This window comes from Rhinopithecus roxellana, chromosome 11, assembly GCF_007565055.1.
Source record: "Rhinopithecus roxellana isolate Shanxi Qingling chromosome 11, ASM756505v1, whole genome shotgun sequence".
Classification (NCBI taxonomy): Eukaryota; Metazoa; Chordata; class Mammalia; order Primates; family Cercopithecidae; genus Rhinopithecus; species Rhinopithecus roxellana.
Window position 1 is genome coordinate 130,710,458 of NC_044559.1, and position 25,562 is coordinate 130,736,019.

At 39.0% G+C, this 25,562-nt stretch overlaps 1 protein-coding gene across 8 annotated transcripts in view; it reads right to left on the reverse strand.

Annotated features, from left to right (window-relative positions):
* KAT6B (lysine acetyltransferase 6B) overlaps positions 1 to 25,562 on the reverse strand; it is a 208,208-nt gene that overhangs the window by 50,213 nt on the left and 132,433 nt on the right. For all 8 annotated transcript variants that reach the window (XM_030940774.1, XM_030940771.1, XM_030940775.1 and 5 more), the window contains 4 exons: positions 16,108 to 16,216; positions 5,580 to 5,695; positions 5,256 to 5,337; positions 2,395 to 2,527 (listed from right to left, as the gene is read on the reverse strand). In XM_030940774.1, the coding sequence (XP_030796634.1) occupies positions 2,395 to 2,527; positions 5,256 to 5,337; positions 5,580 to 5,695; positions 16,108 to 16,216 (440 nt within the window). The remainder of the gene's footprint in view (positions 1 to 2,394; positions 2,528 to 5,255; positions 5,338 to 5,579; positions 5,696 to 16,107; positions 16,217 to 25,562) is intronic.

Genomic DNA, 25,562 nt, shown 5'->3' on the forward strand with positions numbered 1-25,562 from the left:
AAAGTATTATGAGGAAATAAGTCCTATGTGTTATCCAGAAGCAAAAGAAGAAGCTTATCTAATCTCTAGTTAAAAGTAATTTTTAATTCAATTTGTAAACTTATATAAATAGAGTTTGGATATGGCTATAAATTTGTACTTTTTTTATTTAAGAAAACATAAAAAGACACCCTCTTCCTCTCAGCAGTTGGTGCTTAGGATGGTAAGATAACCAATAATACTCTCTTAGGAGAGAAGACAATTAACTACAGCATAAACTATTGCTGAAAAAAGGACAATAGCAAAAAACTGAAGAAATGATTAAAGGAAAGCTACAGCGGGTCAGACATGACATGGAGAGTCTGGTGAAGAAGCGGCACATTTACCACGGTCATTATCAGACACTTGGCGTCAGAATCTTTACACCCCAGTTCTGCCCATACTGTTGAGTAGTCAACAGAAACTAGAGGTCACTCGCTAACACAGCTGCTTACATGAACAGCAGCCGACTGTCTTCACCTCAGGCTAGGGCTTGCGAAGCTACCCATTTTGTGGCAGAGTTTTATACAATAGAGAAACACTTGCAGATGAATTATGACAATGCTGGGGCCCAAGAATGTACTTTCAAAATGATCAATTTAGCTGAAGGCAAATAATGATGAAATGAAAGCCTTGAAAAGAGACAATACTGAATTATAAAAATATCTTAAGTAATTACAAATACAAGAGCACATTTTGGTGATCATCTTGTATACAAAGATTTAATGACCAGATTTCAGCTGCTGGCTGAAGGGGAGGTAGGTGCAGCTACCAGGCTCATCTGAGGTGGCTCTATTGCCAGGGAGTCTGCCTGGCACCACCAATTCAGCCAAGTCAGGTGAACGTTGGAGATCTCTAGTGTCACTAGAGACACAGCGAGAGTTACCAACAAAGAACTCATCCAGGCTAAAATGTTTCACATCAGAACGCTGCATTTGGACTGTATCTGGAATCGATTGCCCAGAAAGGATAATATGCTTATAAAGCATGTAAAAAGGAAAACTCCCTAGACTGTCTTAAAAATTCCTAAGCTCAAAGGACAATTTTGGACAAACAAAAAGTTAGGATTGGTGCCAGATGCAATTTTCAGCTGTGTCCTTTGTTTAGAAAGTTTATATCCTAATTTGGTTTTTTTAATTGGGCCCTGAGGATACGGTCCCATGTTGGGAACAATGCTTACACAGGATGAATGCAAAAACAAATAATTTATACTTCAAATGATACTACTATGAAAGATTTTATTCATAACCATGTTTCATGTTTGCCTCTAGAAATTTTTTCAAAATCTACTGACAATGTCTACTGGTTAAAGGGTTTTCGCAAAGTTTCATAGAAAACTAGAAAGAAGCCTGCATTTCTTACTTCTTCTTAGGAGATAAAGGTGCGGGAGGATACTTTTTCCTGAGAGCGAGTAAGATAGTGAGAACTGCTTCAGATAAAATTAGGGGAAAAGGAGTAAGCAAGGGAGTGAGATTCTCAGTATCTGTTCAAGGTGTGTGCAGAGCATGTATTTTTCTCCATCACAATGGTCCTTTCACTAAGCCTGAAAAGATGGTGGTAGTCTGTTGGCAGAACTGTTATAAATGTGCAAGTCTCCTGATTCCATTTGTAAACACCTTAATGCTGATAGTCAAATCTATACTCTACACAGGTTAAAATAAATTCATTTCACCTCTTATCTTTTCTCTGCTTTTCCAACTAACTCCTGCTAAATGCTCTACTGGGCTTTAATGGTAATTATATGGCTACAAGATAGTGAAAATGGGGTTATCATAGCAGACTTCCAGGCCACTGCGAATATATTATTTTATATATATGTCTGCACACGTGCAGTTGTCAAATAGCTGTGTCTAACTCTTCAGAGGCAAATGGTCATCTGCAGGTTTTTCAGAAGCTCCTATTTCATAAAAGAGATCTTAAAAAGTGGTAATGCTACATTACTATCAGAAGAGAGAGTTATTTTTCTAAAATGTTATCTGGAGTGACGAAAGAGATTTGCTATAGACACGGACAAATCCCTCTCGTTTTAAAATTCCTATGAAAATATTTATATAATTAAGCTCTTCTATGCTCAGCCAGTAATAAAGTAGGCTGAATGACTGTTTCCAGTTCTTATATTCTGCTTCCATCCTGCTGCTTGAAAAATGTCACTTAGTATCACAGCTACTGCCAACAGAAGACCCCAAAATGCCAATGGTAATTAAAAATGTTATTTTCAAAAAATTTCCACAGCTCAAGCAAAAGGAGAAGTATTTTTCAACCCTTGAGTTTGAAAAAATGATGCCAAAAAACCCCTAAAGGAATCTAAGAGAATAACAATCACCTATATTTTAAAGCAAAACATAAAAGATTTCTTTTGATAAGATCTCAACCTACAACAATCGTTGCTTTAATTTATTTTTCGGTCGTCCAATGGGTTTTGCATATCGTCGTTTTATTTGTGCAGCTTTCTCATGAAGTAGTTTTCTTCCCTTTTTCTTTGGTCTGCAGACTTGGCAAATCCACATCCCTGAATTAATATATATATGAGAAAAGTATTTTAATGTTTCATTTTAAGAGAAGATATTAAATATAAATTGCAGCTGTAATACGCTGCTCAAGGATGCCTGTATGCTGAACTTCACTCCAAAAAATGCGTCATTCCCTTTTGTCGTTTTCATTAGGAAACCATCACTACAGGTCAATTTCCCCAGAACGAAGGTGGTGAGGGCAGAGGTGGCCTCTCTCTCAGAACCCTTCCATAAAGCTGTTCCCAACATGTCAGTAAGCCTCTCACCAACATCTAAACACACATGAAAACTCGCCCCTGTCAGATATTTTATCTTTTGATTTGAGGGAGACATTTTCAAGTCAGTCCATTTTTGGAATTTCTAGAAGAAAAAAAAAATTATCATCTCTTTCTGGGAAGTTCCAAAACTAAAAAAAATTATCAGTATAAAATATAATTTTTAAATTTAAATAAAACTTTTGAGTACTGCAGAACTACAATGATTAAAACTATACATCTAGCATAGGAAAACAGGTCAATGGATAAGAATGGAAAGACCAGAACAACCGAAGCCTACAGAAAAGTTTAGCATATCAAAAGGTCATATTTCAAATCAGTGGGGAAAAGATGAAATGATTCAATAAGCATGATAGAACAAATAGCTATCTACCTGGAAGAGGAATTATGTAGACAGATGAATATTATAATATGAAAAAATAAAATGTTACAAGTACCAGGAAAGATATGTGGATATTTATATAATCTAAGCATGACTGACATTTGAAACTGAAGCCATAAATAAAGATTCATGAATCTGACTACATGAAAAAAAAAGAGCTTCTGCAAATCAGGAAAAAAAAGGTAAAAATCCCAAGAGAAAAATAATTAATGGATAAAAAGAGGTACCTTAGAAAAGATGATATACAAACAGCCAAGAATAAAACACAAGAAATGTTCAATCTGACCACTTAAAAAAAAAAAAAAATCAGACATATTTCTATTATCAAACTGATAAAATTTAAAAAATAATAATACTGTATTTCATCAAATCTAAGATACTATATGATGCATCTGACTTCAAAGATATTAAAACATTAAAAACAAACACCTGTGTCTTAGACTCGAGATACAGTAACGGTGAGTACTGGTCACGATACAGGAAAATAGGTATCCTCATACACTGCTGGACAGCCTGAAAACTGATACAGCCTTTCATGTATCTAGCCTTTGATCCAACAGCTCCTCCCCTAGGAATTTATTTCAAGGAAATAATTGTGGATGGAAAAAATTGGAAACATTTGTAATATCCACCCTAAGGGATTGGTTAAATGAATTATAGTTCATTTATACAGGGGGCTGGAAAATCAAATACCTCCAGGAAGGACCTAGATTGTATAATACATGTGACTGAAGCAAATTGGAACGTTTAAGACAGCAGGGAGTAGTGAGACTGTGGCAAACTTGAGCACGCATGCACCACCCAGAGGACTCAAACTTTTAAAAATATGGTGCCAACAAAGCGTTATCTGTGACTCACAGTTGCCAGGTTTGTAATCCCCGCTCTATACTATGGAGTTCTACACACTTGTTAAAAACTATGTTTAGGAGAATATTTAATTATGTAGGGGTGCTTACAATCTATTAACAGGGAGGAAAAAGTACATTACAAAAACATGTACAGAATGTTCCATTTCCCTTCAAAGGGTATGTGAAGGCAGAGAAGGTATTTCTTTTCTTTTTTTTTTTTTTTTTTTTTTTTTTTTTTTTTTTTTTTGAGACGGAGTCTCGCTCTGTCACCCAGGCTGGAGTGCAGTGGCCGGACCTTAGCTCACTGCAAGCTCCGCCTCCTGGGTTTACGCCATTCTCCTGCCTCAGCCTCCGAAGTAGCTGGGACTACAGGCGCCCACCACCTCGCCCGGCTAGTTTTTTGTATTTTTAGTAGAGACGGGGTTTCACCATGTTAGCCAGGATGGTCTCGATCTCCTGACCTCGTGATCCACCCGTCTCGGCCTCCCAAAGTGCTGGGATTACAGGCTTGAGCCACCGCGCCCGGCCGAAGGTATTTCTACTTCATTTTTATTTTTATTCCTTTTTTGTCTACCTGTACTTTTTAAATCTTCCACAATGTAAATTATGGATTTTTTAATGCAAAGGCAAAGTTACTTTTAAATGTTTAATATATTGCAAAATGGAGGGAAAAGGCTGAGCTTAGCTGATTTACACAATAAATAGAAGAAAATCCACATTCCATCAGACACGATCAGCTATAAGATCATTCAGATGCTCGTGTTCAATATATCAACTACTGGCCAAGAAAAAGGTGATGGCTTCCTGTTGTAGGACTTTGAAGTCACTATCATCCTCAAAAATATAAAATTTCTTAAGCTCTAAACACTGTGCTGAATAATATGGAAAGTGTTCTAAACTTTTGACCTACATAATCTAATCTTATTCTAATAGGGGAATGGTTTGGAGAGAGAGATGGTCTTTTGCATCCCTGGGTCTGAATTAGAGCCTTTATTTTATATATATGTATATACATATATATACACACACACACACACATATATGTTATTTTTTTCTATGCTTTTGTAATCCTCTATTCACAACCCTAAACTCACAAGTATAGGGAAGGTGGGAGGGATGAAAAAATGCTTAAAGAACCTGTATAACTCTGAGCTGTCAGACCTCAGGACAAAGCTAACCAATACATAATAAAATATATTTTTAATACAGTTTAAAAGTTCACCTTTTGGCATTCTGGAAAGTGGTGGGTCACAGCATTCCATATGGAATCCTCTATCACAGGAATCACAAAAAAGCATATTATCCTGTAATATAACATATTAGAGACTAATTGAGACTGAAACCAACTGTAAAAGGCCAAAAATTATTTTGTTACTGGATTAACATTAATACAACATAAGGAAAGTGCACCAAGATCCCAGCTGCAGTCTGACAACACGTGAATTTAAAACTTTAGAAAGAAAGTAGCCATACTCTATAAAAACGAAAACCTTAATACTGGAAATTAGCGAGTTACCTGGAGGCGGATTACGGGAGCCATACTTACAGCATTTCTGCCTTGGACTCTACAGGCACTGCATGTCTTGCATTCGATGCACTGCCACCTTAAGGCCTTTACATTTGTTGTTAATTCAGGACAAAATTTCAAACAGGATGGGTGTCCTATGAGAATAAAAAGCAAATTGCTTGATGGGAATGGTGCCTTTGACTTTTTTAAACTCCCATTCCCTAATATTTAATAGACAGCTGATGAGGCTTGCCAATGAAACTTAGGAACTTGAAAATGCCAACAGATCAGAGAATCTAAATTACAGATTTCCTTTCTGCCTTTTCCCCTTACCTTCTTTCCCTGCATGTAACAAAATGATTGTAAAAATGTTTTCCCTAAGAGAAGTTAATTTATACCAATTCCAATCTCAAGCCTTTGAGAACTTGAAGATAACACAGGCTCAGGCGTTCTCACTCCTGCGCCCTGTTCAATCTCCTGTACTTGCCATCTTCATCAACCACCATCTACCCAGGAGGTCCTGGTTTGCCACACACTGAGGGGAGTTGCCAAAGTTCAAACAATTCCTGCTCTCTATGTGTGATGAAATCATAAAACTTGACAGATAACTAAATAAAAAATTGAGACTGCTTAACCTAACTGCAGATGCCCTCCCCCGCCCAAATCCAACAGTACACAAAGAACATCCCATTGCTGGGATAGACATTGCCATCTTGCCTCTGGGTCACTGAGTTTAAACTCTGGAAGCAGGAGCAGAAACAGTGAATTTGAGAGACAGAGTTAAGAAGCTGAGAGATCCAGGTTAAACAGGACCCACCAAGAAGTGCGGCCTCAGCAGGTTCCCCCATTTTCCCGAGCACTGAGTTTCCCACACTGTTTGGGGCACACTTTTCACCTAGCAGTGCTCCACACACCATGTCTTACTGCTCACTTCACAGAGGAAAACTGGAGACCCTGAGGGACAATGTCATTCAAAGAAGCCAGCCCTGAGCCAGTGAGTAATAGATTCCTCCAAGAGGTGTGGGGAGCGTGAGCCTAGATTGTTTGGAAGGCTGTACAGTTTAAAATCTAATGGTCTTTTATCACATAAACTCAAAGAGATCTCCAAACTCAATTTTATTTTTTTTAAACCTGGTCTTTAAATAGTAAGAACATTAGTAAATCCCATGTGAAAGAACTTACAACCAAGCTGCAAAGGAAAACTGAGGGGTAATAAAAAAAGCAGATTCTGCAATTTCAAAACTGTTTTATAATTTCCTGACTTTGGCAGGCTCATTGTTTAAATATGTATTTTGGATTGCTGCCAAAAAGGTCCTCCTCCCTAAAGCTTAACAGGTGCTTCATAAAATTCCATCCACCAGGAGATTTGGCTTTTTGAAGTAAAAACATTCAAAATCAATCACCAATACTGTTAATAAAAGCACACTATTCCTGAGTTAAAAAAAAAAAAAAATCTAAACATCTGTATTTAAGATGTTGAGAAAATAAAATATTGTCACAGGATTATGACCTCAGGCAGGAGAGACACCCAGGCAGATGCATTTAACCTGTGACACTGTTCTTTTATGAGGCTTCTCTCATTCAAATGAATGCAAGGAAAAAGTCTGAATAGATAAAAATGGTATCAATCTCCTCTTTCTGCTCAGGAAGGCAAACAAAGACAGTCTGCTTGTCGACTTTTAAGAAGCATACTGAAGGGGGGAGGGGAGAGGTCTACTTTGATCAGAGCCCTCCCCTCTGTCCCCTTATATAGTGAGGGGGGTAAAAACTTAACTTTTAAAGAACAGCAATTTAAATTCCACCCTTAAAATGGTCCCGTCAGCTTAAAAGTATACCATTTACTTCCCCCCTCTTTTTTATTACTTCCTGTAAGGCATACATCATGGGCACATATGACCTCAATTTCACGCACTGAATTTTTCTCTACATTCAAATCTGCTTTTGTGCTTTGTGACTTAATATTCAGTAACTAAGGTAATTCACATCATATTACAGCTTACTATTTGTTCTCACAGGTATCTTATGAAATACAGACTTTTTAATAATTACACAGTTTGAAAATTAGTGGATTTCAGCCATTTTCAATCAGGGGCAAGGAATATTCTTTCTCTTAATGGTTTCTCTCACTTCAAGCAATACTGTATCTCAACTACTACTATTTAAGCTACCCTATCAAATTCTAAAATCTTCAGCCTACCTTTCCTTTAGGCAGCAATCTTACCTTTATTTAGCTCAAGAGAATTGGCCATAGATCCCTTCCAGTTCTAAATTTCTATGATTCTGTAAAGGATGCTGAGGGATGAAGAAATATTTCCATTTTATTTTCTCATGGCCAACTTTAAAATAACACAAAAGACTGTAATGTGTCTTGATATACTACTACACAAACTATAGTAATTAGATAAAGGAAAACAATGCTACTGATCAAGTAATTCCTTACCTCTGGTTTAGCCATTTCATAAACTCAACAATTTCCTCTAACTTTTTTTTTTTTTTTTGAGACGGAGTCTCACTCTGTCGCCCAGGATGGAGTGCAGTGGTACAATCTTGGCTCACTGCAAGCTCCACCTCCCAGGTTCCACGCCATTCTCCCGCCTCAGCCTCCTGAGTAGCTGCGACTATAGGCACCCGCCACCACGCCTGGCTAATTTTGTTTTTGTATTTTTAGTAGAGACAGGGTTTCACTGTGTTAGCCAGGATGGTCTTGATCTCCTGACCTTGTGATCCACCTGCCTCAGCCTCCCAAAGTGCTGGGATTACAGGTGTGAGCTATAGGACCCGGCCTGTTTTTTTTATTTTTGAGACAGGGTCTTACTCTGTTGCCCAGGCTGGAGCGTGGTGGCATGATCATGGCTCATGGCAACCTTTGCCTCCCAGACTCAAGCAGTTCTGTCACCTCAGCCTCTCCAGTAGCTGAGTCTATGGGCACGCATCACCAAGCCCAGCTAATTGTTTTGTATTTTTTGCAGAGATGGGGTTTTGCCACGTTGGCCAGGCTGGTCTTGAATTCCTGGCCTCAAGAGTCCACCAGCCTCGGCCTCCCAAAGTGCTGGGACTACTGACACGCGCCACCATGCCCAGTTAATTTCCTCTAAAATTCTTGTTCTCTCTGTTGATGCATTTCACGGTGCTTTGTCTTTCTGGAGTTTGTTTTACTCCTGTATTTTGCAATTTATCAGATTTGATAGCCATAATACATATTCGTTCACTCATTCAATTTCACACAAATACATTATCAAGTACTAGCAGCTTACAATAGTTTTATCTAGCAAAACCAAAGGAATACTATTTAAAATTAAACAAGTACCAATGGAACTACAAACCAGTGGAAAAGCTTTTAGGAGAAAGTACTGAGGAAGAAAAAACACAGGCCCTGTAGTAAGCAGAGCAACAGCCCCCAGCCGTCTGTGCTCTAATTCCCATAACCTGTAAACATACTATTGTTGTGGCAAAAGGAACTCTGCAGAAGTGACTAAGCGTACAGACCTAGAAATGGGGAGTTTATCCTGGATTATCTGAGTGGGCATGATTGATCTAATCACCTTAATCCTTAAAAGCGGAGAACCTTTTATGAACTTGGTTAGAGAAATGAAATGGGAAAAGGAAGAGGAAGGGTTCAAAGCATGAGAGAGACTCCACCTGCTATCACAGGCTTTCAAGATGGCGAGGGGGCTGCAAGCCAGGGAATGTGGGTGGCCTGTAGAAGCTGGCCATGGCCTTCACCTGACAGCAAGAAAACCAGGATCTCGGTGCTATCAACACAAGGAACTAAATTCTGTCAATAACCCAGATGGATAAGAACATGGATCCTCTCCTAAAGTCTCCAGAGAGGAGCCAGCCCTGCTGATACCCCAATTTTCATCCAGTGAGACCCATGATGGACTTCCAACCTACAACTGTAAGATTAAAAATGTGTTGTTTTTAAGCCACTAAGTCTGCAGTAATTTATTTCAGTAGCAATGGAAAACTAATAACGACTCAGACACTAAGCCCCTCAGACTGGCTATCTGACCATCTATCTGTCCATCTCTCCTTCCTTCAACTAATATTTAAGGAGCACTGGATACAGTGAGGAAAAGGAGAGGCATCGTTCCCACCCTTTCAGATCACATAGCCCAGCAGGAAAGACAAACATTAAACAAGAATGAGCATTAATGCCTTACAATGGGGTGGCTTAGGGATATGGGAGAATCCAGCAGGAGGTTAGAGAAAGGCCTCCCTAAAAAAGAGACCCAAAAGATGAATGTGATTGGATGGGACTCGATAAGGGGCAGAGCAGGGAAGATGGCATGAACAGAGAGAGAGATGAATGGCATATATCCAAGGAGAGAGAAGTTGTTCAATGTAACCAATGTGCAGAATGTGAACAGAATAGTGATGTAAGATAGGGTTAAACCAGAGCCCAATCCAGAAGAGTTTTGGGGGTCTGTATTAAAGCAACTAACTGGTAGCCACTTATGAAATTCTATGATCAGATTTATAATTTAAAAAGGTAACTTAGGCTATAGTATGGAAAATGGATTGGAGGAAAAAGGGTGAAGCCTAGCTAGATTGAGGTCATTATAATAGCGGATCTGAGTGGGGCTGGTGGGGATGCATCGGTAAATTTAGCATTCAAGATATATATTATGATTTAGAATCAATGTGTTTTTGGTGATTCCTTGGTGTGAGAGAATAGGACAGAGGATGGCTCCAAATGTCCAGTTTGTGTGACTGAGTGAGTAGCTAACAGTGTGCCATTTGCTGAATATAGGAAATCCTCCAGGAGAGGCGGGATACTGTTTCTTTGCTAGGATTTCTGTTGTTATTGTGTGGCTATTGTTTTGGGTAGAGGAAGCAGTGCAAGGTTGATGAGCTGTTCTGGATATTAACTTTGAGGTGCCTCAGGGGTAGACTCGTTGGAGAAGCTCTATAGTTGTTTGTATCTAGGGTCAGCTCAGTAGAAGCTACAAGGCAAAGTAACAAACACAGGGCCATGACAGACATCTGAAGAAACATTTAGGGAATGGAGAGAGGACCAAGGGGCTAACAAAAATATGTGGAAAGAAGTGGTAGAGAAAAAACACAGATAAAATGGTGTCACGGGGGCCAAAGGAAAAGAACACCTCAAGACAAAAGATTCTCTACAAGATCAAATATGACTAAGATAAATTATTTGGCGTGGATTAAAAGACACCGATTAGATTTTGATAAACACTGAAAAACGATCATTAGATGTTGCTACAAGGAGGTAACTATTACCCAGACAAGCACAGTTTTAATGAAGTTACATCCCTTTGGATGGTCAATCATGCTTTGGGCTTTTGTGGGGATGGGGTTCACCTTCTTCCCCCACCCCCTTTTCTTCTTTGTTTTTTTATTTTTCTATTTTGAGATGGAGTTTCACTCTTGTCACCCAAGCTGAAGTGCAGTGGTGCGATCTTGGCTCACTGCAACCTCTGCCTCCTGGGTGCAAGCCATTCTCCTGCCTCAGCCTTCCAAATAGCTGGAATTACAGGCATGCGCTACCAGGCCCGGCTAATTTTTTTTTCTTCCTTGTTTTAGTAGAGACAGGGTTTTACCATTTTGGCCAGGCTGGTCTTGAACTCCTGACCTCAGGTGATCCGCCCACCTTGGCCTCCCAAAGTGCTGGGATTACAGGCGTGAGCCACCGCGCCTGGCCTCTTTTCTTCTTTGGATCGTATCTTTAGGTTTCTTTCTAGTCAAGAGTCTTCTTTCCAACCTAATGATTCAATCTGCATCTAGTCAATGTGAAACTGGATGACTAAGCAACCAACTCCTGGGGTGACCTTAAGAAACTAGTGGTCTTTTAAATATTTTTATATGCCCATATATCCATACACTGCCCCTACCAGTTCCCTCCACGAGCATGCAAGTTTTGTTCAGGGTTAACACACAAATAAAGACAAACCCAGGAAAGACTTCGAGTCTCCCAAGGGTGCACTGATATTCTACTCCACGGCTCTTGCTCCCTTTATTATACAAAAGGGATTTCTCTCACTCACCCAGCTGCATCACAGCAGCCTTTCTTCTGTCTCCCGTTTCAATGAGTTTCCACTTAGAATGATGCTGTAATTTTGAACTGTACACTTATCTTAGATTTGCTAATTTGAAAACACACATGCACACAACTCATCTGTAAGTAAGATTTAACCACCCAGCAATCTGAGCAGCAGACACAAAATTTCATTTGGTATAATATCTAATACTTATGTGAAGCTAATTAAAGATAATTTGGTCTTAATGAGGCAAAGAGAATATAACAGTGTTAATTTCAAAGTAGGCTGATCCATGAAAGTCAAGTAAAATCATTTCTAACATTTCCACAGACCTAGACTATCTGATGATTCCCACATTCATATTAGTGGTTGGAATAACCCTTCACATTTGTCTCATGTTTTATAGTTACTGATCATCTTCCTATCATTATCTCTTCCTATCATTATCTCACTGGATTCCACAATAGCTCTGTGGATGCAGGGTGCAAACATTCTCCTTTACACTGCAGAGATGAGGAAAACCAAAGTTACACAGCCAGCAAGTGGCGGAAGAGAACTGGAGTACAGGCCAGGGACGCCACATTTGGGGCTCCGGGCACTGTGTACCTCACCTCACGTTTTCACTACATACAAACTTGAATGATTTTTTTTTTTTTTTTTAAAGAATTTTTAGTAGAAAAAGAAATGTTAAAGAAAATACTGCCCATTGAAAGCATCGAGCCCCTTTCAAAACAGATAAATTTCTAATTGGCTTTACTTTACGATGTAAGCAGAAGGAAACATTTATTACTCTCATCCATGAAATCTAAGCGGAGTCTAAATGTGACATCATATGAATGGTACTTCAGATAGGGACGGCTGAAAAGCATCAGGCACATATGGGAAACACATTTAAGAATGATCCTCCCTACAGGCTGCCATCTATATTTCCTTTTTCTGGTTTTATGCTGCTAAGGGTATTTTTTCACATAAACAACTTACGTTTTGGGATCCCTTTGATCATTATGAACAGTCTCAATTCAATCCCAGAACCAACAGTCTCTTCTGAGGGTGAGAAGGCAGCCATTTCCATAAGGTCAAGTAGGAGTCCCTACTAATCTGTAATTCCCACTTGAAAAGCTGAACTGTGACAACAGGGTTCACACCATTATTAGAGGGTGCTGTTGAGGCATGTTGGCCTATTCTTTTTTCCTTAGAATTACCAAGGTGTCAAAACAGGGCCTTAGAACCACAAGAATCGGCCGGGCACAGTGGCTCACACCTGTAATCCGCCGAGGCCAGCGGATCACGGGGTCGGGAGATCGAGACCATCCTGTCTAACACTGTGAAACCCCGTCTCTACTAAAAAAAAAAAATGCAAAAAATTAGCCCGGCATGGTGGCGGGTGCCTGTAGTCCCAGCTACTCAGGAGCCTGAGGCAGGAGAATGGCGTGAACCCAGGAGGCGGAGCTTGCAGTGAGCAGAGACAGCACCACTGCACTCCAGCGTAGGTGACAGAGCGAGACTCCGTCTCAAAAAAAAAAAAAAAAAAAAAAAGAAGAAGAAGAAGAAGAAGAAGCCACAAGAACCCCCAAACTCCCTAAAATGAACTATATTTAATTGTGACCCTTCAGTTTAAAGAGGAAAAAACAACAAAGTCTATTCTGATCCATCAGATGAATAAATATCTACAAAGGATGTCCCTGAATTAGGAACAATAGTTTTTTTGACTAAAGCAGCCAAATCCAGGCTGGCACAGTACACTCAAGGGAAGATTAAGTGAACTTCAACACTAGAGCCAGATCCCATTGCAGAGTCCAGAGAAGCACTCTGAGGCATCCTCTATCCTCAACAAAGAGACATGATGACCCCAGGGCTTGAATTTCTGCCATGACCCATACCTTGGCCCCAAAGCCTCTGGCTCTCTCCACTTGAAGACTGGCTCACAAAGCCTCGCCAGCCACATAAACCCTCTGGACAGTATCCTCAAGTCATTATTCTCCATTTGTTAAAAGAGAAAACAAGAGGATATTTTTGAACAGAGAAAACATAACACTGTACCTAAACACCCCTGGCTTTACCCTGAAAAAGTCTGAACGAAAAGTAAGAAACACCAGGGGAAAGAAATTTTCAGTGACCTCAAATATAAAGGAGATCAAGCTCCCCTCTGGCAGGTCTTCAATCCGGGAAAGACGAAGGGAGATTGATTACATCAGAAAATCTAAGATCTACCTGTTTAGAATTACACCTTTATACCCTGTGAAGGAGGCCTTGAAGTTATGATCTAGAAGATAATGATCTCGAACTTCTTATCAACTCAAGTAAGTGTATCACCAGAGGTAAGGAAATATATGAAGGGAACTTTTCTTCCCACATTTAAGTATGTCTTTAATCTGTCTAGGCACCCAGACAAAGAGATCCTAAGGAAATAAAACAGGGAAGGGTATTTTTAAAGTACCACCTTAAAAACCACAAAGGGTAAACCCTAGACAAGTGAACACCACTAAATTGATCAGGCATTTACACAAAAGAGTAATTCATTCAGAATGAGCCTCATGAGAAAACCCAAAAGATAACGACAGAGTCAGAACTGATGAGTGAGGCACTACCTCACCAGCATAAAACAGGGATATCGTAGGGCTGAAATGTATTACACTGAACATACAGATAATGTTTCCATGCCCTTTTGTCACTATCCATGATGCCATGGCCAGGTAAAAGAATTTTAATGAATCTGTAAAGCCCATCAAAAAGACTGTCAGAATGCATTTTTCAAGCAGGGTTTGAAATGTCTTATTTCCAAGGCTCTCCCTTCTAGTCAGCACCTGAAAGCTGCTGAACTACAACGGGCCTATCAAGTTAAACCTTCATATAAGGAATAAGAATCATTACACAACACTGTCATTCTCAGTATGAAACATTTCTTCTATCCAACCATCAAGCAGCTGTCATAAGTGATGATAAGATTTTAAACTACGTGCAGCAATCAAGGATAACAATATCAAACATGCTAAGCCATAACATGGCTGACATTTGTAGTACACTTACCATAGTTCTTGCAGATCTTGTGCCAGGCTGTTTACTTGTGCCCTCACATTTCACTCCCATAAAACCCAAGAGGTTGGTGCTGCCATTATCTCTAATTTTCTAACGAGGAAACGGGCTCAGAATGGTCAAGTAACTAACTCAAGGTAGAGGAACTAGGCTATGGCTGGCTCTTGAGTTTGCTCCTAGCCAGTACATCTCAAGACTTCCTAAACAAGAATTAGCTATGGTGTTCTGTTGGTTTTTGTTTTTGTTTTTTTAGAGATTACTATAACTAGAGAAATAGTCATGATTTTTAAAATAAGACTTTGGAGAAAAAAGTTTGGGTAGTCTGGGAAAAAAATTTGAAGATTAACAGAAAAGGCTTAATTTTTACTTATTTTTTGTTATTAATTTTTAAAGATGGGGTCTCACTCTGTCGCACAGGCTGGAGTGCAGTGACAAGATCATAACTCACTGTAATCTCAAACTCTCGAGCTCACGCAATCCTCCTGTCTCAGTCTCCCAAGTAGTTGGGACTACAGCACACCCAGCTAATTTGTGTGTTATTTGTAATTTGTAGCAACTGGATCTCACTATGTTGCCCAGGCTGGTCTTGAACAAATGATCCTCCCACTTAGGCCTCCCAAAGAACTGGGATTACAAGTGTGAGCCACTGCACCAGGCCAAAAAAATGATTAATCTAAAAAAATCTAACAGCTACCACACATAAACACATATATGTCTATATGCATGTATACATGTATGTATATGTGTGTGCGTACATGTATTACCTAGGCAAATATGACCTGTTTAACAAAAAGGAAGATTGGCTAGTAAAACAAATTAACGTTAGCACAGTTTGCCTTTAAATTTCCATTATGAAACTGGAGGAATGGCCTTAAAATCTTACAAGAAAAAGGCAGAGGTAATAGCTACCTTGAAAAATTTGAGGTACTGCAATTTGCCAAGAGTCCCTACCCAACAATTCCTTGATTTCAATATCACCTTCTGTACAGACTACCCTTTTCTTATCTTATTCCAGACAATATGAATTTCTTTCATGCCTGATGACATATTGATACTATCATCGCAGTTTCCAGAACATTGTCTCTCTCATTTGAAGTCACACAGAGCTGGGCTGTAATATTACATTTCAGCAGTAGGTGTCATGACCTGAAACACTGGAGACCAAAATACTTCTTGAGACTTCAGGTTATATTAAGAGAAAATAAGCCAGTGATTCCAGTTGTACTCAGCTTGAAAGCTTAGAATTCTCTACACTGAATTTACCTATAATGTAGACATCTCCACAATGAATTACCAATGCTGGTATAAAATAAAAGCTTAATCATAAATATGTATAGTATTATATAAGCATCTATAATATCCATATGTCAGTACTAACGCTTTTTTCTCTATTCCTTTTTATTTTAAAATTTAAAGCCCATGCTATAACCATATAATTGCCTTAAATAACAATACAGTTTTAATAGAGAGATAAATAGCATGAAGCTATGATAATGGGAAGTCATTGTACAACACATAGGAAAAACACAACTTACCACTACTGCCACAATCTGCACAAGAGAGGAGTTCTTCTGGTTTCTTTTCACGATTTGATTCTTTAGTCCCCAAACAGAAGCTACATATTGGAATGGGATCAGCACGTGGCTATGACAAAATTAAAATAAAAAATACTGTCACTTTTCCATTTCAAAATTAAAAACATTAAAATCAAAAGCTTCTTACATTTTTCACATAAAGCTTCTTCTTTCTTTAACAAAGAAAAACTGCTAAATAATGTATTTAAATAAACATTTTCTGCTAGTAAAAAAACTCATATTATTTTTGAGACGGAGTCTTGCTCTGTCGCCAGGCTGGAGTGCAGCGGCACAATCTCGGCTCATTGCAACCTCCGCCTCCCGGGTTCAAGCGATTCCCCTGCCTCAGCCTTCCGAGTAGCTGGGATTACAGATGTGCGCCACCACGCCCGGCTAGTTTTTTGTATTTTAGTAGAGACGGGGTTTCACCATGTTGGCCAGGATGGTCTCAATCTCCTGACCTCATGATCCACTTGCCTCAGCTTCCCAAAGTGCTGGAATATATCTCTTAAATTATTTGACACTAAAGTATTACCTGAATACATTTCAGTATAATGTATGACTCAGAAGTCATTTTTATTAAACCAATGAAATCTAATACCTTTATATATTATATAGCTTGCCTGAAATGAACATAATTAAGGATTCATTGGACATTTCAATTGTTCCCATTATCTATATGCCTACAATAAATTATCCATTCAGCATTATAGTCTATGAATATCATGTACAGACTGTTTAAACTTATCAAATGTTGCAATGCAGGTTGCTATTATTCACCTACCAAATATTTGACATAAACTATCTGTATGTTTTTAGGTGACAGAATAATAGAATGAGCAGGATTCTGTGGGATCACTTGAAAAGGTCATTATTATCAAGGGTTTTGTGGCATGAAGGTCTTCAAAAGTAAACCACACCACACCAAACAAAGAAGATAAACCCTCAATCTCTGACATTCCCACTTTATTTATTTATTTATAGAGAGAGTCTCACTCTCTTGCCAGTCTGGAGTGCAGTGGCGTGATTTGGCTCACTGCAACCTCTCCCTCCCAGGTTCAAGTTATTCTCCTGCCTCAGCCTCCTGAGTAGCTGCGACTACAGGCACGTGCCACCGCACTCGGCTAATTTTTGTATTTTTAGTAGAGATGGGGTTTCACCATGTTGGCCAGGATGGTCTCGATCTCTTGACCTCATGATCTGCCTGCCTCAGCCTCCCAAAGTGCTGGGATTACAGGCGTGAGCCACGGCGCCCAGCCTGACATTCCCACTTTATATAAGAAACAACAAAACATTTGTCTAGTCCCCAACCACCCTTTAACTCTCGTATGAAAATTGCTTTTAACAATGTATAAATCTACATACATTTTAGTATCTCCATTGTTATTTACTACTATCAGCAATGCTAGTATTCCCATCCATAGGAATAGCTGACTGTGCCTACAGATCTGGTCACATTATTTTCAACAGCCAAAACTACGAAAACTGTAATTTTGCCGCATATTCCAAGCCTTCACACGTGTTGTCTGCTAGCCATCTGAATGTTACTATGATGTCTCTCTATTTGAATCTCATGAATCAAAAATTCAGAGCAAGAACACCCAACATAATCACAAATGTTTTTAAATGTAAATTAAAAACAAGATTTTGCTAGGTCTAACTCTCTAAATATACATCAGCATAGAATAAACTTCATTTGTTCAGCCACTCTAGCCCAAATGCCTAATGCATTTCCTGGTGCATAGTGGGCACTCAAAATGTATCTGCTAACTGAATACATGAAGGAAATATATGCTAGTTAAGAACAAAAAAAATCAATGGTTATAATGATTCCAACAAATGCCTTGGTTCCTTGTGACAACATGTCATCAAAAACAGAAAATCATCTCATGACCAAGCATTTACAAAATTGTTTAATATGACTGCTAATCTCATCTTACAAGGGCATTCATTATCTTCCCTTTACTTTCAGCTTAATTTGTTCCTATAATATGCACAGGCTTTACGTTCTGAGGTAGCTATGCAAATGTATTTTTGTGGCCCCAGTTAAAAAGTAGATTATAAAACACTCTGTACTAGAAAAACCAGAAGAGACAAGCTATAACAAATTGGTCACTGACTCTAGCCACAGTTTTTTAAATGCCAGATAATCAGCACTGCATAATTATGGATCCATAGTTATTACTTGCAACTGCTCAACTGCAGTACCTTGGGAACACTTTTGTTCCTTTAAATAGCAATTAAAAGAACAATCTGGCTTTAAAGTGACAACATTCCCCTGATAGATCCGAGCTAAAACCCGGTCCTCTTACTAATGGGATTCCTGCTTTCATTTGATATAACAATGTTCAAGCTACTGCTGCCATCCTTGCAGTGATAAATAATTTACAGAATGTCACATATCATTCATGCAATGAAACAAATCCAAATCTCCAATCCCATTTTTCTTTCCCAGATGAATTTTTAGCTGTGAGAGAGACATGGCCATCAGCCAGCATTCATGTTCATTTTTCGTTTTTTAACTAAAGGTAACACAAAGGACAAAGGTTGCTAGTAGTTCATGGCCAGAAAGACTGATGTCCCGCGCTCTGCCCAATAATAGAAAGCATAGATGTTATCACTTCACGCTACATTCAAGTGAACCCCGCCATGCTGATGTATGCTCACAACCATTTATTTTAAGGATAACTATCTCACAATACTCTATAAAACCACTGCATTATACAGAAATGTCTGCCCTGCTGAATTATTGATAATTCAAAGCACTTTTTGCTAACCTCAGTGTAGCCAAGTCTAATTAACTTTAAAAAATTGTCACTTGTACGAAATGAAACTTTTATAGTAACGTAAGTAAATGGGTCACAGGATTATTATGATTCACTGTTCTCAATCAGACTACATATAAACTGTTTTTTAAAAAGTCCTTTATAATAAAGTAAAATGGATTCCAGTCAGAAAAAGATCTGAGTAAATGCAAACTTGATTCTATACAAATCTACTACAAGTAAGTCATATTTAAGATGTTTGAAAATGATACCAAAAATCTCCAAATTCTTAACTCCTTTCTTTGAAATTTCACAAAGGCACCTAACCTGTTGATCACATTTTCCCATCAACAAGCCTGAATATTTTAAACTAATCCCAAGAAGGAATGCTCATGAATAGTCTAAAGATGAATACATCCAGCAAACTGTGCTCTGGAAGGATCTCCTTGTCTCCCATGCAATGGCCCTGGGGCAGCTGCTAGGCTAGAGGCTGCTCCTGTACTGTCTCATTTAATCATCTTAACAATCTTGCCTGGTATGAGTATTATCTCCATTTTAGAAAAGAAATTGAGCATCTAAGAAGTTAAGCAACAGGCGCGTGCCACTACACCCGGCTAATTTTTGTATTTTTAGTAGAGATGGGGTTTCACTATGTTGGCCAGGATGGTCTCGATCTCTTGACCTCATGATCTGCTGTGTAGAGCTGTACTCAAACACAAGTCTGTCTTCATGAAAGCCCATTTCTCACTTCACTACCTCCCCTACATTCCTCAGGATAACAAATGTCTAAAATTATCTTTCCATCAGTGGCAATAACTCTTGACTAATGTGTTCGTAATCTATTCCACACAATTTCTCCCATGACCAATGGCATATGGTTTTAAAAACTATTAAAAAGGTAATCACTAAACGCCATGGATTATTTATTAATTACCATGGGCAAAAGGTACCTTTACAATGGAAAAATCTGGTGGACACTTTCTAAACCAGTATGGGACAAAGTGACATCATGCGCCTTCCAAGTGCCTACCCTGAAGGACTGAGCACTGCCTATATAGTATTATTGCCAGAAACACTTATCCTGAGTCCAATCATAAAGAAACAATCAGGCAAATCCAAATTGGGGGACATTCTCTGTAACAACTTTTCCGTACTCTTCAAAAAATGTCATATAATACCCAAAAAAGGGCAGGACCAACCTGGGCAACATGGGGAGACCCCATCTCTACAAAATAAAAAAATTAGGCAGGCATGGTGGCACATGCCTGTGGTCCAGCTACTTGGGGAGTTGAGGTGGGAGGATGGCTTGAGCTGCGGAAGTTGAGGCTGCAATGAGTCCTGATTGCACCCACTGTACTCCAGCCTGGGCGACAGAGCAAGACCCCGTTTCTCAAAAGAAGGGAGGCAGGGGGCAGGAACAACTAAGGTGACTGAAGTGGTATGAAAACTAAATACAAATACAATCTGTGATCCTTGGTTGGATTCTGGATTTTTACAAAATATCCACAGCTATGAAGGATATTATTGGGATAATTAGGGTAATGTGTAACTCAAAATTAGGCAATACATAAACTAGATATAAATTTCTTGAGTGAACATAATTCTGATTATGTAGGAAAATATATTCATTTTTAGCAGATATATGTTGAAATATAGGAGTAAAGCCTTATGATTTCTTTATGTTGAAATTGAGGAGTAGGCCGGGCGCGGTGGCTCAAGCCTGTAATCCCAGCACTTTGGGAGGCTGAGGTGGGCGGATCACGAAGTCAGGAGATCGAGACCATCCTGGCTAACATGGTGAAACCCCGTCTCTACTAAAAATACAAAAAAAAGAAATTAGCCGGGCGTGGTGGCGGTCGCCTGTAGTCCCAGCTACTCCGGAGGCTGAGGCGGGAGAATGGCGTGAACCTGGGAAGCGGAGCTTGCAGTGAGCCAAGATCGCGCCACTGGAGGCGACAGAGCGAGACTCCATCTCAAAAAAAAAAAAAAAGAAATCGAGGAGTAAAGTGTTATGACTGGAGAGTAACTTACTCTCCAGAAAAAAACAAACTTAAGTGTGTTCGTATGTTAGTGTGCACAGAAAGTAAACATGACACAATGTTAATGGTTGCAGAGTCTGTGTAAAAGGCATACAGGTATATTATTCTATGTAAAAGGCATATGGGTGTTCATTATATAATTTTTCCTCATCTTTACAACTTTTCCAAACAAAAAGTTGGGGGGAAAATAAAATTGTGCCTCTTTACTCTCAAAAGAGATCTAGACTGAATTACTATTTTCAGTAGACCCTCTATATCTGTGGGATTAAAATCAGTGGATTCAACCAACCATGAATGGAAATTATTTGAAAAGAAAAGGGATGGTTTTGTCTGTACTGAACATATATACGTTTTTTTCTTTTCATTATCCCCTGGACAATAGAACTATTCACATAGCATTGATATTGTATTAGTTATTTTAAGTAATCTAGAAATGATTTAAAGTACATGGGAGAATATATATAGGTTATATGCAAATACTGCACCATTTTATATAAGGGATTTGAGCATCCATGGAATTTGATATCAGTGGTGGCAGGGGGGTGAGGGAGGGGTCCTGTACCCAAACCCCCACAGATACCAAAGGATGACAGTAGTTGGACTATCAACATTTATAAAACAAGGTCTCTCAAGCCAATTACCAACTCAGAGGAAATACAGAAGACAGAGGTATATGTTAATCGATAGAGCAGGGAGATGCTAGTACCAAAACTCTAGGGAAAAAATGGCCCAGTTTCTTCAACAAAGTAAACGGGAGACCAAGTGAATGAGTGAGCAAAAAACAGATATAGAAGAATCACTAGATTAAGAGACATTTAAAGGGCCTATCAGCCAATCACATGTGTGAACCATATCTTGATCATCATTCAAAGTGTAAGCAAAACAAAACAAAATATTATGACCTAGTGAAGGAACAAGGGCTACTTAGCTGTAAGAGACTGTTTGGGGTGGACACGCTGGGTGTCTTCATCCAGGTGAAAGCGTTAGATTCGTTCTTGTGGTTCCAGAGTACAAAACTTACACCAATATGGGTTATGATAGAGAGCCTTTCCAACAGAGCTGTCCAGCAATGGAATGGATTCTTTTTTTTTTTTTTTTTTTTTTCTGTTTCATTTACTTAGTTTTTATTTTTTTAATTGTGGTTCAAATGGCATTAAGTTCACAAAACTGTGCAACCATTACCACCATCTATCTCCAGAACTCTTTTCAACTTGAAAAACTGAAACTCTGTATCCATTAAACAATAATTTCCCATATTCTCTTCCCCCACCCCAGGAAATCACCATTCTACTTTCTGTCTCTATGCATTTGACTACTCTAGCTACCTCATACAAGTGAAATCATACGGTATTTGTGGAATGGATTATTCCTGAGGCAGTAAGAGGCCCCTCTAATCAAGTGGCCGTGGAGAGACTGGATGGGCCCCATCAGGATGCTGAGGACACAACAGTATACACAATTTGGGGATCTAGGACTCTTCAAAGATTCCATCCAGATCAAATATTTTAATGGTTCTAGAGTTAATCTTTAAGGTCTTTCCCAGTTCTAATTTTTTATTGATTCTATAATACTTAGAAATTTTAAGAGTCTTCAAGACCTTTGATCTCAAAATAAGATAGCCTTTTCTAAGGAAATATTCTTTAAATCTAGGACAATGCATTTTTGAGAAGCTTTATTTTATTTTATGAATACTTCCGTTTCTCCCCAGAAGGAAACTATATATTTGTTAGCCTTAGTCTAAGTAACTGGACAAAAATAAAATGAAAATTCCTGCACTAAATCAGAGCCAGGAGTATTTAGACTCATATCCTCCTCCTGACAATGACACAAAAAGGGGTTTTGTAAGCCATTTCCATGGTATCTGTTCACAATGATCAGGGATATATAGCCCTCTCTCTCCATAATCCCCCATAGATCCATACTTCTTAAGTCATCTACATCTTTCATGAGACTGCTGAAAAAAATACACCATTTTAGTAATCCCAAGTGTTAAAAACAAAACAGTTCAGCATTTTTCATTCATACATTCATACTTGCACCACAGAAAGATCCAGATTTAAACACTGCTCTCTAAGCCTCAGGTTTCCTCATCTGTAAAAGTGCACAATAGTGTCTGTGTCGTCTAGCTCTCGGGTTGTTAAAGTTCAAATGTGAGTGAGTGTGGAAAGTATTTTGTAAACTACAAAGTTCTACTCAAATATTATGAGTATTGCAAAATTTTATTTGGCTATAAAAACAGAAAGAGCAAACAAACAACTTCAAGTCCTTAATAAACATCAGAACAAATGAATTATTCTGGAGTTTAGAATTACACTATAAAAGACTTTCATTTTCTGAGCCCCCATGATGAATATTAATCTTAGAGGATTTTTTTAAAGAATGAATTAATCAGGGAGTACAGGAACAGAGTAGAAAATGCCTCCACTGAGAGCCAAAAGGCCTGCAACTATTTAATAAAAGGAAAACTCAAACTAAATGAAAAGAAAAAGATATCAGAGAAAGAAAAGCATAAACAAATATAAAATATTAAATGAATAATACCACAAAAGCAAACAAAGATGAATACTGGCTGGGCACAGTGGCTTATGCTTGTAATCCCCACACTTTGGGAGGCCAAGGTGGGCAGATCACCTGAGGTCAGGACGTTCGAGACCAGCCTGGCCAACATGGTGAAACCTTGGCTCTACTAAAAATACAACAACAACAAAAAAGTTAGCCAGGCATGGTGCTGGGTGTCTGTAATCCCAGCTACTCAGGAGGCTGAGGCAGAAGAATCGCTTGAACCCAGAAGGAGGAGGTTGCAGTGAGCCGAGACCGCACCATTATACTCCAGCCTGGGCAACAAGAACGGAACTCCACCTTAACAAAAAAAAAAAAAAAAAGACTTCTATATCTCCTTAGTTTGCACTCCTTTGTTATACTGTACTGAAATGTGAAGTTTAGGTAATGCTTTACTGTTTATCACAATGCTTTTCTCAAGTCCCATATATGAATGCTATGCCACAAGGCCACCTCTCTAAGGTCACCTAACTAGTGAGATGGAGGAACTCCAGCCTGCTGACACCAAGCCCTTCACTCTCTGGCTTTCCCCATGGTTTGTCCCTCCTTTCACTTGGAGCTTGATACACCTCAGCAGAAAGGCTGTCCCTGACCATCCTCTCTGAAACTGTACTCCACTGGCACCACTCTAGAATCTCCATACCCTTCTTTCTTTTCTTTTAAATAAGGAGACACCACTCGCTTTGTCACCCAAGATGGAAAGCAGGGGCATGATCAAAGCTCACTGCAGCCTTGATCTCCTGGGGCTCAAGTGATCCTCCTGCCTCAGTCTCCCAAGTAGCTGGGACTATAGTGGTGCGCTACCGCGCCCAGCTAATTTTTTAACTTTTTATAGAGATGGTGGTCTCGCAACATTTCCCAGGCTGTCTCGGACTCCTAAGCTCAAGCAATTCACCCACCTCGGCCTCCCAAAGTGGTGGGATTACAGGTGTGAGCCACTGTGCTCGGCTCCACACCCTGGCTTTATTTTTCTTCACTGCACTCATCATTAACTGAAATATTGCATCTCATTTATTTGTCCGTTTCCCTTACGAAACCATAAGTTCCATCATGATGGCAGACACTGTTCATTTCTATAGCCCCAGCTTCAAAGTGTATCTAGGGAATAAATGAATAAACAAATGAACAAACTGCTCTGAAGTTGGGAACTGGTTTCTCCAATTCACAGGTCCCAAAATATTGTCAACTGTCTTTTATTTTCACATATATCCTCAATGACCACAAACATTACATGTCAAGAAACCATCAATGGCAAGGTGGGTTCCACCACTGTTTAATCTGAAGCCTTTTTTTACTCTGACACACATAATAAATGACATTTGTGTTTGCTGTATACTTCCCTGGACTTCCCTGGCCATAAACTGACAAGACGGGACCAAAATTTAAAAATCAGTTAGGAGGAAAATTATCTGCCCAGTATTAACTATTAGGGCTTGCTCAGTAATAGTCACTATAGGCTGTAATAGTCACTACATAAGATAGATTATGTAGTCAGTAATAGTCACTATATAAGACAGATTTGGGGCATGACCAGTTGCCAGCACCTAGTTGTGGTGGCACTCCCCATCCCCACTCCCACCATTTCTTTCCATCTCTAGAAAGAATATAAGGTTATTAAAAAAAAAAAAGAAAGAAAGAAAAAAAAAGAGTCGCTGGTTGTGGTGGCTCACGCCTATAATCCCAGCACTTTGGGAGTCCAAGGCAGGTAGATCACTTGAGGTCAGGAGTTCTAGACCAGCCTCAAAATGGTGAAACCCTGTCTCTACTAAAAAAAAATACAAAAATTAGCTGGGCATGGTAGTGCGTACCTGTAGCCCCAGCTACTCTGGAGACTGAGGCAATAGAATCACTTGAACCCAGGAAGGGGAGGTTGCAGCAAGCCAAGATCATGCCACTGCACTCCAGCCTAGGCAACAGAGCAAGATTCTGTCTCAAAAGAAACAAAAATTAAAAATGTTTAAAAAAAAGAAAAAAGAAAAAGAAGGAAGCCAAGTAAAATGAATACTGCAATAGTAACAAAATTATAACAAGACTATGTATCGGTTTAGTCTTT